This window comes from Salmo salar, chromosome ssa18 (genome assembly GCF_905237065.1).
Source record: "Salmo salar chromosome ssa18, Ssal_v3.1, whole genome shotgun sequence".
NCBI classification, from domain to species: domain Eukaryota; kingdom Metazoa; phylum Chordata; class Actinopteri; order Salmoniformes; family Salmonidae; genus Salmo; species Salmo salar.
The window spans coordinates 67,371,818-67,388,195 of NC_059459.1; the positions used below are offsets into that span (position 1 = coordinate 67,371,818).

Below are 16,378 nucleotides of genomic sequence, written 5' to 3' on the forward strand. Positions count from 1 at the left end.
ACTCTGACTTTATGCCTGTGCACAACCATTCTCTTGCCTGCCCCTTGGATTATAATAAATATGAAAGACTCGACCATCTGCATCTCGCCCTGTGCCCTTAAGGCGTGAGTTTCAAGTCAGGGGAAGCTTACAATTTATACCGATCTGTGACAGTTATGATTTTCATATGCACATTTGTGGAAGTTTCCTTTCGATAGATTTTTATAAATGTCACGTGGTTAATAATACAAATCTGAATTAAAATGGTAAAAATCTAAAAGTTACATTTCAACTAATGCAGAGCACCAGCCTCTGCCATATGGACACATTGATAAAGCGTGATCCATTGGTGGCTAAAGAAATGAGCGCGTGGAACTCATAGCCTATAGGGCAATGCAGCAGTAGGCCTGTCAAAATACATGAAGCCGACAAATAAAAAGTCAAAAATATGATGAGTTCAGGTTATTTTAATTGTGTTCATCTCTCTACTCAGTCTGTTATGCCTACCTTTCTGTATGTCTTGAGCTGCTCTTTTTTTGTCATTCCCCATTACATATTACTACTGGTGACATGTAATGTGGAATTGTTAAAAAAGAAACGAAGGACAAACAATTCACAAAATGAATGAGCAAGATTTGGCAGGAGACATTCTGGAGAGAGACTCACCTATGTCTTTGCAACACACCCCTCCCCTTCTTGTCTCAAGATGTTAAATTATACTCACTATCTTCACATAATTTAGTTGCTTTTCACTGACATCCCCAGCTATTGCCACGTGCTCTGCCCAAATTGCAGGCTTCCCAAATAGGTAAAGGCCTACAAGCTTGTGATTTGAAACAATCAGCTATAAAAAAAAGCATAGGCTGAGATTAACTCAGTGTTCTTGACCGCAGATCGGCAGTTCCAAACACTGCTGGGGACCAGGAATTCCACATGGTTTGTGCGCAGGGTACACTAAATTAGAAGGGTTGCAGGCAAGGGGTGGGGAGCATCTATAAAGCCTACGGGGAGGGAACAGGTGTAGAAAACAAACATAGTTGATCATCTGAAAATAACTAGGTGAGATACTCAAGCGAAAGAGTTGTGTGGAGCCGTCCTCTCTTTCCTTCATCGCATAACTCGGCAAAAACGTTTTTGTTTCGGCAACGAGACTGCCGCTGACACAACCAACACTTACATCTGCCCCTGAGAAAACAGGGGAGACTGAAGTACTAATACCTTGCTAATTGCTTAGCAGAGGTGAAGAGCACACCTCCTGATACTAATTGCTGATTACGTAGGAGAGGAGAAACCACTCTCCCACCAATACAGCCACTGACTACTAAAAGGACAACAGACATAAATTGCCCTGCCCATTAATCCTGATTAATGTGTCAACAATCAGCTACAAGTTATGAGCAGTCAGCAGTTCACCCATCAAGCAGGCTACTGTTTCCGTGTGTATCAAGAATGATCCACCACCCAAAAGACATCCAGCCAACTTGACACAAATGTGCTAAGCATTAGAGTCAACATGGGCCAGCATCCCTGTGGAACGCTTTCGACACCTTGTAGAGTCCATTCCCTGACAAATTGAGGCTGTTCTGCACGCAAAAGGGGGTGCAACTCAATATTAGTAAGGTGTTCCTGGCCTCCCGAGTGGCGCAGCGGTCTAAGGCACTGCATCACAGTGCTAGAGGCGTCACTACATACCTGGGTTCAATCCAGGGCTGTATCACAACCGGCCGTGATCGGGAGTCCCATAGGGTGGCGGACAATTGGCCCAGCACCGTCCGAGTTAGGGGAGGGTTTGGCCTGTGTTGGCATTATTTCGCTTATTTCGCTCTAGCGACTCCTTGTGGCGGGCCGACACCTGCAGGCTGACCCTGGTCGTTAGGTGAATGGCTGAGTTCCGGGTTAAGAGGGCAGGGGTTAAGAAGCGCGGTTTGGCAGGTCATGTTTCGGAGGACGCATGACTCGACCTTCGCCTCCCGAGCCGGTTGGGGAGTTGCAGCAATGTGACAAGATCGAAATTGGGGAGGTAAAAAATAAAAAGAAAGGTGTTCCTAATGTGTATTACTTTTTTTGTATTTTAAGGCACTTCATTGCATATAACAGGCTTTTAAAATGCAATATTGGTGCACAATTTCTACTTAAAATGTCAAAGGGACGCAAAAGGCACTCATTTTGTGGAACGACCCACCTACAGTGCTTGGACCCTTACAGACACTTGCCAGCTGTATTTTAAAATCTGTCTTGGCATGTGTTTTTTCCCTTTCGGAAGCACTATGGAGATCTTTAACTTAAACCCAAAATAAAACATTTCCATTCAAACTATGATTCTGAAATAAAATAGGCGTACAACATCCTGCTCTCAGATCTTTTTACTTCTTGGGAAGTTCACATACAGTACATACATCCCACTACATGGGTATTTCATAATGAGATTTGTTTACTGATTACAGAGGACAAGTTACAATTGTTAGGTTTTTTAGGTGACTCAAATTGAGGTCTGATCTGCTGATAATCTGTCTGACCTTGAATCTCTCTCTTGTGTCTCCCTCCACAGGAGACAATCTTCGAGATTAAACGCAGCTCTATATATTTCTGTCGAAAAGCCAAAGAGCGTATACAACTGGGCAAAGGTTTCTTTGGAGTGGTCTTTAAAGGCCATTATAAAGGCGAAAAGGTTGCAGTGAAGATCGTTCAAGATGGTAAACACCTGTGCCCAGTTTTTCCAAATGTATAATCTGTATAACAATGATCCAGATTCAGTAATTATGAAATCCAGGATGAGAATGGATGGGATAGGAGCATTCTGACATTTTCCGTGTTTTGAATAGACCTATGGAGGAAGACAGGTTTGTGTCATCAATGACATGAGGCCCATTGTTTAGCTTAGCAATGACTGCGAAGGGTAAAGACAGCCTTCAGAACGTTGGAAAATCCATTCACTTACATATGTTTTGCTTGAAATTAACATGCTATAGTTTTAGGTTTAAATCATATTCAAGCCATTCATTGCAGAATAATAGATAATTTACTACACCACTACTAATATCCAACTTCGACTTGAAGAATGTCTCTTCTGTACTATAAATATTTAGCTAGCTAGCTGCCCATTTCTAGCTGGTTGAATGGGTAGCCAGAACCTGACTTTCTCTCTAGTCGGAACGGTGCAATGCCAGAATGTGGACATGCAGAGCCCGGCATGGTATATGTCTGGAAAAACGTACCTCAATCCAATGATGGAATATGTCGCTGTACTCCTAAGTATCCCAAAATTATGAATGGTGAATTGAGAAGATTGGAATACTGCTAGTTTTTAATTAAACAGACGTTTTCATCAGCATGCTAGGCTAGCTAATGCCATAGCATCCCATTGGATTTCATGAAGATGAGAAGCATTGGGATAAGTAGCTACCGGAGGTGTTGTCGAATCCAATTAATTGCATTATCAAACAAAACTATGCTACATTTTATCTCTGGGACCCTCAGGATGACAAATCAGAGCAAGATTACTGAATGTAAGAACATTATTTACCTTCAGAGGTGAGTGTATAAAACCAGTTGCCGTGATAAAAGTTTTTTGTTGTTGTTAACTCTCCTCAAACAATAGCATGGTATTTTTTCACTGTAATAGCTACTGTAAATTGGACAGTGCAGATAGATTAACAAGAATTTAAGTGTTCTGCACATATAAGACATGTCTATGTCCTGGGAAATGTTCTTGTTACTTAGAATGTGATGCTAATCCCATTAGCACATGTTAATTCAACCATCCCGTGGGATGGGACACCGATCCCGTAGAGGTTAAAAACGACCAGTATTTTAATATTCTCAATGTGTCATTTTGGATAATGCGATAATTAGAAGGACAGCTGTAGGCTTGGCGCTAATTTATGTGCTCTCTGTCACTTGTAATTGCATGCCAAATGGTCCAGGAACACAAGGAAAGCACAAAGGACAATGCCCAAGGACTAGCCAACCCTTCCTCCTCTGAGGGGTCAAAATGTATCTCTGTTACAGTATGCAGAGGACTGACTATTGAATGTGATAGAATAATAATATATTATCCATGTTTGGTATCTATCTGAAATTTGTTCAGTGAGGATAACTCTGATGCTATCTATATGGATGAATGCTCTCTGTGGTAACCGATATCTGTACAGGGTGAACTCTAAATTACTCTATGCGAAGAGGTTTTATGGTGTTCTCAGGAATTCTGTCTCATTTACATTGGTCTCATCCCCCACGCAAGCTCTTAGTTGCTGGGACACCCTGTGGAGATTGGGCCTTGCTGGTCAGGTTACACCTCAATGGTGGTTGGTTTTGGGTTGAGAAGGTTACACCTTCATATGTTACAAATGGAATTAAATTATCTTATCCTGTCTCCAGGCCATGCAGGAAGGTCGTATGATCAATTCTCATTTCCTAGGCTTCTAGGCCTCTGGCCATGTAAGAATCTCTTTATTCATGCTTTGTCTTGTTAACCTTAGGATCTTTGCCTAGAATAAGGCTTTGTTAATGTTAATTTAAGCTGTATGCCTTGCATGTGAATCCATTCATTTGACAAAGTAATTAAATACACTTGTATTTAGAATTCCATTCTCCAACATTTCTTGATTGCCTATTACTATTACCTATTACATGCCAATGTCATCCTCCTCTCTTTCATGTTGCCGAAATGGTCTATGACTCTCGTGGTTTAGAAACTGTGGTGTCGTTGTCCTAGGCTACCTGTGTCACAGGTTAGGTGTCATCATTGAGTGTACTCCCTGAGGGTGGCACTGGAGGGCACTCAGGTTATTTCTAGTATCCAGGTGAGCCTGATTGGGTTCATTGGGTTCACCTGTTCTATGACTATTTAGGTTCTTCTGTGGACTGGGCCGGTTGCTCAGGTCTCTTGTTTTGTGTAGTGTACTCATTTGCTATTGCTTTGTTGTTTTTTCTGTGAAGACTTTAGTAAATGTTCTGGATTTACCCTCACCTCTGCCTGCTGTGTTTCTCTGCTCCTGGGTCCGAGTTGGTACAAGCAGTACTGTCACAGTAGACCTGAGCCAACAATGGACCCAACAGAGAAGTCTCTGTCGTCCGAGGGACACTCCACCACTTACGGTCGGCTCTCACTCACCATGGAACTTTGATTGGTCGCCATGAGGCGCGGCTGAAGACATTGTCGGAGGATTTAGAAACTCTTGTGTTCACTCTGCAGACCGGATAGACATGAGCAACGGTTGCTGCACCTGTGGTGGTTCCTAACAGCTCATTGTCCTCCTCCCCTCGGGAGCCTCATCTCCTGGCACCAGAGCGCTATGAGGGGCATCCTGGGAGGTGTCATGGGTTCCTGCTTCAATGTTCGCTGGTCTTCGAGCTGCAGGCATCAACGTTTCAACCGAGCGTTCCAGTGGCATATGTCATCTCCTTGCTCTCAGGACAGGCTCTGGCCTGGGCCATGGCCATATGGGAGCAGCAAACAGACATGTGTTTCAATTGGCAAAGCTTCACCCAGGAGACGAGGAGGGTTTTTGATCACCCCATCAGTGGCAGGAATGCTGCTCAAAGACTCATTGCGCTTCGGCAGGGCAGCCGGAGCGTAGCTGATTACGCCATTGATTTTTGGACTCTCACTGCTGAGAGCAGTTGGAATACAGAGGCACTTCACTCAGTGTTTCTGAATGGACTCATTGAGGTTCTCAAGGATGAACTGGCTTCCTGGGACAACCCTGACACTCTGGAGGAGCTTATCGTTCTGGCCATCCGGATTAACAACCGGCTTCGGGAATGTCATCATGAGAGGATGGAGGGATTCCGAGTTGGTTCCAGTGTTTCTGGCTCCGCTAAGGGAGTCGATTCTTCATTTGGGCCATTGCTGTATAATGGGCCTGCTTGCCCTGTATCCCATCAGGGTTATCAATTTGGCTATGATGCTCCTTCATATCCTTCAGCAGAGCTGATGCAATTGGGAAGCACCAGATTTTCCGCTCTGGAGAGAAAGCGCAGGATTAACCTCTATGGGCTAGGTGGGACGCAGGCGTCCCACCCGTGGTGCACTCCATCAACAGCAGGTGCATTTCAAGAGCGGCAAATTTGAATCCAAATAAATGTCAAAATTCTAATTTTTCAAACATACACCTATTTTACACCCTTTGAAAGATAAACATCTCCTTAATCTAACCACGTTTTACGATTTCAAAAAGGTTTTACGGCGAAAGCATAAATTTAGAGTATGTTAGGACAGTACATTTACAAGAGTTGTGTGTAATGTTTTGTCAATTCAAAGACAGGGTCACCAAAACCATAAAACCAGCTAAAATGATGCACTAACCTTTTACAATCTCCATCAGATGACACTCCTAGGACATTATGTTAGACAATGCATGCATTTTTAGTTCTATCAAGTTCATATTTATATCCAAAAACAGCGTTTTACTATGGCATTGATGTTGAGGAAATCGTTTCCCTCCAATAACCGGCAGTCAAGTCAGCATCACAAATTAAATAATTAAAATTAGAAAACATTGGTAAAATATTATATTGTCATTTAAAGAATTATAGATTTACATCTCTTGAACGCAATCAACTTGCCAGATTTAAAAATAACCTTACTGGGAAATCACACTTTGCAATAATCTGAGCACTGCGCCCAGAAAAATACGCGTTGCGATACAGACTAGTCGTCATGTTGGGGAGATCTAAAATCGAAAATACTATGTAAATAATCCATTACCTTTGATTCTCTTCATCAGATGTCACTTCCAGGTATCACAGGTCCATAACGAATGTAGTTTTGTTCAAAAAAGCTCATCATTTATGTCCAAAAATCTCCGTCTTGTTAGCACATGATCTAAGCCCGCCGGACTTCACTTCATGAACGAGGGGAAAAAATATATTTACGTTCGTTCAAACATGTCAAACGTTGTATAGCATAAATCATTAGGGCCTTTTTTAACCAGAACATGAATAATATTCAAGGTGGACGAATGCATACTCTTTTATAACGTATTGGAACGAGGGTAGCCAACATGAACTCGCGCGCCAGGTGTCTAATGGGCCATCATCGTTCCATAGCTCTTGTTTGGTCAGATCTCCCTCCAGAAGACTCAAAACACTTTGTAAAGGCTGGTGACATCTAGTGGAAGCAATAGGAAGTGCCAAAATATTCCTCAGCCCCTGTGTTTTTCAATGGCATAGGTTTAAAGGTAATACAACACATCAGGTATCCACTTCCTGTCAGAAAATGTCTCAGGGTTTTGCCTGCCAAATGAGTTCTGTTATACTCACAGACACCATTCAAACAGTTTTAGAAACTTTAGAGTGTTTTCTATCCATATATAATAAGTATATGCATATTCTAGTTACTGGGTAGGATTAGTAACCAGATTAAATCGGGTACATTTTTTTTATCCAGCCGTGCAAATACTGCCCCCTAGCCCTAACAGGTTAACGGGCAACAATGTCGTTACTGTGCACAGTCTGGACATTTCCGTGCTTCCTGTACCGAGCTGACGGGAAACGGGATGACTCGTCAGTAGATGGGAGAATACCGGCGAGTCAGATAGTCTCCTGCTGCCAAAACGGTACGCACCGTGGTTCCGGCCAACCTGCGGTGGGACAATGGGCAGTTGGACATTCCTGCTTTCAGGTACCAGCTATATTCTGGATTTCACATTAGCTCGCCAACAGAGGCTACCACTCACTAAGTTGGACAACCCCTAGGGTCTGGGAAGGTGAAGCAATGCCTATGCACCATGCCTATTCAGCTATGAGTTCTGGATGACCATGTGGAGCTTATCCATTTACATCTGGTGGACTCTCCTGAGGTGCCACTGGTTCTTGGACATCCGTGGCTTTCCACCCATAATTGACTGGCCTTTCGGGAAGAGTTCTGGGATGGAATCCTTCATGCCAGTATACCTGCCAGCAACTCTCTCCACACCTTTCCGGTCCTGCTCGTCTGGAGACTTCCGACCCTCCTGTTCCTCGGGCTGGGAATGACAAGCCTGATCTTTCCCGCGTGCCTCGGGATTACTGTGATTTGGGTCAGGTCTTCAGCAAACAAAGGGCCAGGAAACTACCTCCTCACAGGCCCTACGATTGTGCCATCGACCTACTGTCCGGCATCACTCCTTCGAGAGGAGAGCTGTATTCTCTCTCAGGTCCAGAGACTGCAGCCATGAACAGTTATATTAAGGAGGCGCTGCCGGCTGATTTTATTCAGCCATCCACTTCACCTGCAGGAGTGGGCTTTTTCTTCGTTGGGAAGAAGGATGGGGGATTATGTCCCTATATCGATTACCAGGGTCTTAATAACATTACCATCAAGAACCGTTACCTCCTTCCTCTTAAGTAATCAATGTCTGGGAGACTCCAGGGAGCTACGATTTTCTAAGTTGAATTTACGAAAGGCGTACAATCTGGTGCGCATCAGACAAGGAGACAAGTGGAAGACAGTGTTCAACACTCCCAATGGACATTATGAGTACCGGTTCATGTCGCTTGGAATTACTAATGCTCCAGCTGTTTTCCAGGCTCTGGTTAACGATGTGCTGTGCGACTTCCTTCACCAGTTCGTGTTTGTGTACTTGGATGACATCCTCATCTTCTCCAAGTCCATGGTTGAACACGTCCAACATATCCGCAAGGTTCTTCAAAGACTCCTCGCTTATCACTTGTTCGTGAAGGCCGAGAAGTGTGAGTTTCACGTTCCTCAGCTCTCCTTCCTGGGGTACATCGTGTCTCAGGGCTGTGTACAGATGGACTCCCAAAAGGTAGGAGCTGTGGTCAACTGGCCGCCACCCAGCACGGTCAAGCAATTTCAGCGTTTTTGGAGTTTTGCTAATTTCAACCGGAGATTTCTGAGAAACTTTAGTGCTGTGGCGGCGCCATTGACAACACTCACCAAGGGCTCGGCTGGGCATGTATGTTGGACCTCTGCTGCTGAGAAGGCGTTCCAGGACCTTCGGCACCCATTCTTGTTCATGCGGATCCTTCTCTTCCCTTCGTGGTGGAGGTGGATGCCTCTGACGTGGGCGTGGGTGCGGTTCTGTCTCAGAGCTCTGCGAAAGACCAAAAGCTTCATCCTGTGCCGTCTTCTCCAGACGTCTCACTCCAGTGGAGAGGAACTATGATGTCGGCAATCGGGAGCTTTTTGCGGTCAAACTGTTTTGGAGGAGTGGCAGCACTGGTTGGAGGGCTCGGGAACATCCCTTTACGGTTTGGACTGACCACAAGAACCTAGCCTACATCCAGGATGCTAAACGTCTCAATCCCCGACAGGCTCGCTGGAATCTTTTCTTCACTCGGTTCAGATTCACGTTATCGTACCGTCCGGGGTCTAAGAACGTGAAGCCAGATGCCCTTTCTCACCAGTTACGCAGCAACAGTGAGTATTGGCAGCTTAAATCAATCATCCCCAGGTCACTCATCCTCGCACCCCTGTCCTGGGGTATAGAGACGGTAGTGAGGAAGGCGCAAAGTAGGAAGGCAGCTCCAGACGGCTGTCCACTTAACCTGTTAGGGCTAGGGGGCAGCATTTGCACGTCTGGATAAAAAAAATGTACCCGATTTAATCTGGTTACTAATCCTACCCAGTAACTAGAATATGCATATACTTATTATATATGGATAGAAAACACTCTAAAGTTTCTAAAACTGTTTGAATGGTGTCTGTGAGTATAACAGAACTCATTTGGCAGGCAAAACCCTGAGACATTTTCTGACAGGAAGTGGATACCTGATGTGTTGTATTGACTTTAAACCTATCCCATTGAAAAACACAGGGGTTTAGGAATATTTTGGCACTTCCTATTGCTTCCACTAGATGTCACCAGCCTTTACAAAGTGTTTTGAGTCTTCTGGAGGGAGATCTGACCGAACAAGAGCCATGGAACTATGATGTCCCATTAGACACCTGGCGCGCGAGTTCATGTTGGGTACCCTCGTTCCAATACGTTATAAAAGAGTATGCATTCGTCCACCTTGAATATTATTCATGTTCTGGTTAAAAAAGGCCCTAATGATTTATGCTATACAACGTTTGACATGTTTGAACGAACGTAAATATATTTTTCCCCTCGTTCATGACGAGAAGTCCGGCTGGCTTAGATCATGTGCTAACAAGACGGAGATTTTTGGACATAAATGATGAGCTTTTTTGAACAAAACTACATTCGTTATGGACCTGTGATACCTGGAAGTGACATCTGATGAAGAGAATCAAAGGTAATGGATTATTTACATAGTATTTTCGATTTTAGATCTCCCCAACATGACGTCTAGTCTGTATCGCAACGCGTATTTTTCTGGGCGCAGTGCTCAGATTATTGCAAAGTGTGATTTCCCAGTAAGGTTATTTTTAAATCTGGCAAGTTGATTGCGTTCAAGAGATGTAAATCTATAATTCTTTAAATGACAATATAATATTTTACCAATGTTTTCTAATTTTAATTATTTAATTTGTGACGCTGACTTGACTGCCGGTTATTGGAGGGAAACGATTTCCTCAACATCAATGCCATAGTAAAACGCTGTTTTTGGATATAAATATGAACTTGATAGAACTAAAAATGCATGCATTGTCTAACATAATGTCCTAGGAGTGTCATCTGATGGAGATTGTAAAAGGTTAGTGCATCATTTTAGCTGGTTTTATGGTTTTGGTGACCCTGTCTTTGACTTGACAAAACATTACACACAACTCTTGTAAATGTACTGTCGTAACATACTCTAAATTTATGCTTTCGCCGTAAAACCTTTTTGAAATCGTAAAACGTGGTTAGATTAACCTCTTGGGGCTAGGTGGGACGCTAGCGTGCCACCCGTGGTGCACTCCATCAACAGCAGGTGCATTTCAAGAGCGGCAAATTTGAATCCAAATAAATGTCAAAATTCAAATTTTTCAAAAATACAACTATGTTACACCATTTGAAAGATAAACATCTCCTTAATCTAACCACGTTTTACGATTTCAAAAAGGTTTTACGGCGAAAGCATAAATTTAGAGTATGTTAGGACAGTACATTTACAAGAGTTGTGTGTAATGTTTTGTCAAGTCAAAGACAGGGTCACCAAAACCATAAAACCAGCTAAAATGATGCACTAACCTTTTACAATCTCCATCAGATGACACTCCTAGGACATTATGTTAGACAATGCATGCATTTTTAGTTCTATCAAGTTCATATTTATATACAAAAACAGCGTTTTACTATGGCATTGATGTTGAGGAAATCGTTTCCCTCCAATAACCGGCAGTCAAGTCAGCGTCAGAAATTAAATAATTAAAATTAGAAAACATTGGTAAAATATTATATTGTCATTTAAAGAATTATAGATTTACATCTCTTGAACGCAATCAACTTGCCAGATTTAAAAATAACCTTACTGGGAAATCACACTTTGCAATAATCTGAGCACTGCGCCCAGAAAAATACGCGTTGCGATACAGACTAGACGTCATGTTGGGGAGATCTAAAATCGAAAATACTATGTAAATAATCCATTACCTTTGATTCTCTTCATCAGATGTCACTTCCAGGTATCACAGGTCCATAACGAATGTAGTTTTGTTCAAAAAAGCTCATCATTTATGTCCAAAAATCTCCGTCTCGTTAGCACATGATGTAAGCCAGCCGGACTTTCTCGTCATGAACGAGGGGAAAAAATATATTTCCGTTCGTTCAAACATGTCAAACGTTGTATAGCATAAATCATTAGGGCCTTTTTTAACCAGAACATGAATAATATTCAAGGTGGACGAATGCATACTCTTTTATAACGTATTGGAACGAGGGTACCCAACATGAAGTAGCGCGCCAGGTGTCTAATGGGACATCACCGTTCCATGGCTCTTGTTCGGTCAGATCTCCCTCCAGAAGACTCAAAACACTTTGTAAAGGCTGGTGACATCTAGTGGAAGCAATAGGAAGTGCCAAAATATTCCTAAACCCCTGTGTTTTTCAATGGGATAGGTTTAAAGTCAATACAACACATCAGGTATCCACTTCCTGTCAGAAAATGTCTCAGGGTTTTGCCTGCCAAATGAGTTCTGTTATACTCACAGACACCATTCAAACAGTTTTGGAAACTTTAGAGTGTTTTCTATCCATATATAATAAGTATATGCATATTCTAGTTACTGGGTAGGATTAGTAACCAGATTAAATCGGGTAAATTTTTTTTATCCAGACGTGCAAATGCTGCCCCCTAGACCCAACAGGTTAAGGAGATGTTTATCTTTCAAATGGTGTAAAATAGTTGTATTTTTGAAAAATGTGAATTTTGACATTTATTTGGATTCAAATTTGCCGCTCTTGAAATGCACCTGCTGTTGATGGAGTGCACCACGGGTGGCACGCTAGCGTCCCACCTAGCCCATAGAGGTTAAGGAGATGTTTATCTTTCAAAGGGTGTAAAATAGTTGTATGTTTGAAAAATTTGAATTTTGTCATTTATTTGGATTCAAATTTGCCGCTCTTGAAATGCACCTGCTGTTGATGGAGTGCACCACAGGTGGCACGCTAGCGTCCCACCTAGCCCATAGAGGTTAACAGACTTTTTTCCTCTTGGAGCACGGTCCAAGGTATTTCAGTGGGCTCACTTGTTGCGTCTCACCTCTCATCCGGGAGGGCAGCGAACACTAGAGTTTGAGGCAGAGGCGGACACTCGGACCTTCATGGCTGCTTGTCCGACCTGCGCCCAGAACAAGACTCCTTGTCAGCAGCCTCTGGGGCTTCTTCATCGGCTGCCTACACCTTCTTGACCCTGGTCCCATTTCTCTATGGATTTTATCACGGGCCTTCCATCCTCAGAGGGACACACGGTCATCCTGGTCATTTTGGACTGCTTTTCCAAGGTGGCACATTTCATTCCACTGCCTAAGCTTCCATCTGCCCGTGAGACTGCTCAGCTAGTTATTCAACACGTTTTTCGCCTTCATGGACTTCCTCTGTACATAGTCTCTGACCGGGGTCCCCAGTTTGCCTCCAGATTTTGGAGGGCATTCTGTACTCTTCTGGGGTCATCAGCCAGTCTGTCCTCGGGTTATCACCCTCAGTCCAATGGTCAAAATGAGCGGGTGAACCAGGATCTGGAGACTGCTTTACGGTGCTGTGTGTCCGCCAACCCCACCACTTGGAGTCAGCACCTTCCCTGGGTGGAGTATGCACACAACATTCTCCAGTGTTCCTCCACTGGTCTATCACCATTCCAGGCATTGTACAATTACCAGCCCCCCCTGTTTCCAGATCAGGAGATCGAAGTGACGGTTCCTTCCGCTCAATGCCTCATCTTTCGTTGCCGCCGTACCTGGAAGAGGGCTTGGTCAGCGCTTCTGAGGTCCTCAGCTCGGGTTCAATGACAGGCCAACCGTCTTTGTCGCCCGAGTCCCCTCCTGCGTCCAGGCCAAATAGTCTGGTTGTCTACTAGGGATCTGCCCCTACATGTGGAATCTAGGACTTTGGGCCATTTGAGGTCCTACAGCGCATCAATCCAGTGGCATATCGTCTTTGTCTTCCCCGGTCCATAAAGGTCCATTCCACCTTCCACATCTCCAGACTCAAGCCTGTGGTATTCAGTCCTCTCGTTCTGGCCACTCCGCCTCCACCTCCGCCTCGCATGATAGTGGGACAGCCAGCCTACAAGGTGCGATGCATCCTCTCCAGCCATTAGATCCAGCGGGGAACTCAGTATCTCATGGACTGGGAGGGTTACGGCCCTGAGAAACGTTCCTGGGTTCCGGGCCGGGACATTTTGGACCCCAGACTCATTCGGGACTTCCGTCAATGTTCAGCTAGCCCTGGTGGAACGTCAGAAGCCGTTCCTTGAGGGGGGAGTCCTGTCACAGGTAAGGTGTCATCATTGAGTGTACTCCCTGAGGGCGCCACTGGAGGGCACTCTTAGGTTATTTCTAGTGTCCAGGTGAACCTGATTTGGGCTTATTGGGTTCACCTGTTCTATGACTATTTAGGTTTTTCTGTGGACTGGGCCGGTTGCTCAGGTCTATTGTTTTGTGTAGTGTACTCATTTGCTATTGCTTTGTTGTTTTTTCTGTGAAGACTTTAGTAAATGTTCTGGATTTACCCTCACCTCTGCCTGCTGTGTTTCTCTGTGCCTGGGTCCATGAGTTTGTACTTGACGTACTGTCACAACCTGGCTAAATGAGACAGGTTGGGCTAAAATGCTTGCTCGCTAGCCTAACTTCCTTTCATGGGCAACGATGCGCCACGCCAGCTAGTTAACATCAGCCTACTACATATAGCTACATATTGAACTTCCATCCTCTCAGGCCAGGGGCACAATGTATGAATTTATAGTTGGATCAGAATTGCTGTTATAATCATTGGCCAGTCTGGAGAATTAAGTAAAACCACAAGTTCAAATCCCTATCTCGATCAATGGCTAATATAGGCATGATTTTAGCTAGCTTGCTAGCCACTGGAGGTCAACGACGCCGCAGTTTCTAAACCACGAGATGCAACAATTCAAGTTTTTTCTGGGAATGACGTATGGATTTTGATGTGATTGGTGTAAAGCCAAATCCAAACTAGCATCCCTTGACAGTTTTTTTTTGGTGTGCCAGGGCCATTCACAGTTGAGCTCACTAAGTTTAGCTTAACGCTGATTGGCTATTATTATAACTTTTTATCAAGGGAGGCCATATGCTCTCTGGCTTCCCTTGCTTTCAATGCTACAGGCGGCAACAATGTAATTGTCACAGATGTCGTAGTGGAGAGAAGACCAAAATGCAGCGGGTATGTGGATACTCATTCTTTTAATGGAAAAAACGAAAAGCATCCACAGGAAAAACAAAACAATAAACAGTACTCACAACTAGACGTGTAGCAGGCTCAATAAACGCAGTGCTCACAAACAATTACCCACAAACACAGACAAACACACCCTACTAATATAGGACTCCCAATCAAAGGCAACTCAACACACCTGTCTTTTACATTTACATTTACATTTAACATGTTAGGGCTAGGGGGCAGTATTGACACGGCCGGATAAAAAACGTACCAGATTTAATCTGGTTACTACTCCTGCCCAGTAACTAGAATATGCATATAATTATTGGCTTTGGATAGAAAACACCCTAAAGTTTCTAAAACTGTTTGAATGGTGTCTGTGAGTATAACAGAACTCATATGGCAGGCAAAAACCTGAGAAGATTCTGAAAAGGAAGTGGCCTGTCTGACAAGTTGTTGTTCATCTTGGCTCTTTTTATTGAAGACTGAGGATCTTTGCTGTAACGTGACACTTCCTACGGCTCCCATAGGCTCTCAGAGCCCGGGAAAAAGCTGAATGATATCGAGGCAGCCTCTGGCTGAAACACATTATCGCGTTTGGCAAGTGGCCGATCAGAGGACAATGGGCTTAGGCGCGTACACGAGTCGACACCGTGCTTTATTTTCTTTCCCTTTTTTACCTAAACGCAGATTCCCGGTCGGAATATTATAGCTTTTTTACGAGAAAAATGGCATAAAAATTGATTTTAAACAGCGGTTGACATGCTTCGAAGTACGGTAATGGAATATTTAAAAAAAAAATTGTCACGAAATGCGCCATGCTCGTCACCCTTATTTACCCTTTCAGATAGTGTCTAGAACGCACAAACAAAACGCCGCTGTTTGGATAAAACAATGGATTATTTGGGACCAAACCAACATTTGTTATTGAAGTAGAAGTCCTGGGAGTGCATTCTGACGAAGAACAGCAAAGGTAATAACATTTTTCTTATAGTAAATCTGACTTTGGTGAGTGCTAAACTTGCTGGGTGTCTAAATAGCTAGCCCTGTGATGCCGGGCTATCTACTGAGAATATTGCAAAATGTGCTTTCACCGAAAAGCTATTTTAAAATCGGACATATCGAGTGCATAGAGGAGTTCTGTATCTATAATTCTTAAAATAATTGTTATGTTTTTTGTGAACGTTTATCGTGAGTAATTTAGTAAATTCACCGGCAGTGTTCGGTGGGAATGCTAGTCACATGCTAGTCACATGCTAATGTAAAAAGCTGGTTTTTGATATAAATATGAACTTGATTGAACAAAACATGCATGTATTGAATAACATAATGTCCTGGGGTTGTCATCTGATGAAGATCATCAAAGGTTAGTGCTGCATTTAGCTGTGGTTTGGGTTTATGTGACATTATATGCTAGCTTGAAAAAATGGGTGTCTGATTATTTCTGGCTGGGTACTCTGCTGACATAATCTAATGTTTTGCTTTCGTTGTAAAGCCTTTTTGAAATCGGACAGTGTGGTTAGATTAACGAGAGTCTTGTCTTTAAAATGGTGTAAAATAGTCATATGTTTGAAAAATTGAATTTTTTGAATTTTTGAGGTATTTGAATATCGCGCCACGGGATTACACTGGCTGTTGAGTAGGTGGGACGCAAGCGTCCCACCTAGCCC

At 43.4% G+C, this 16,378-nt stretch overlaps 1 protein-coding gene across 1 annotated transcript in view; it reads left to right on the forward strand.

Annotated features, from left to right (window-relative positions):
• Positions 1 to 16,378, forward strand: part of LOC106577785 (tyrosine-protein kinase SRK3) — a 44,918-nt gene that overhangs the window by 18,975 nt on the left and 9,565 nt on the right. Inside the window, exon 3 of the mRNA XM_014156128.2 lies at positions 2,528 to 2,672. Within this exon, the coding sequence (XP_014011603.2) occupies positions 2,528 to 2,672 (145 nt within the window). The remainder of the gene's footprint in view (positions 1 to 2,527; positions 2,673 to 16,378) is intronic.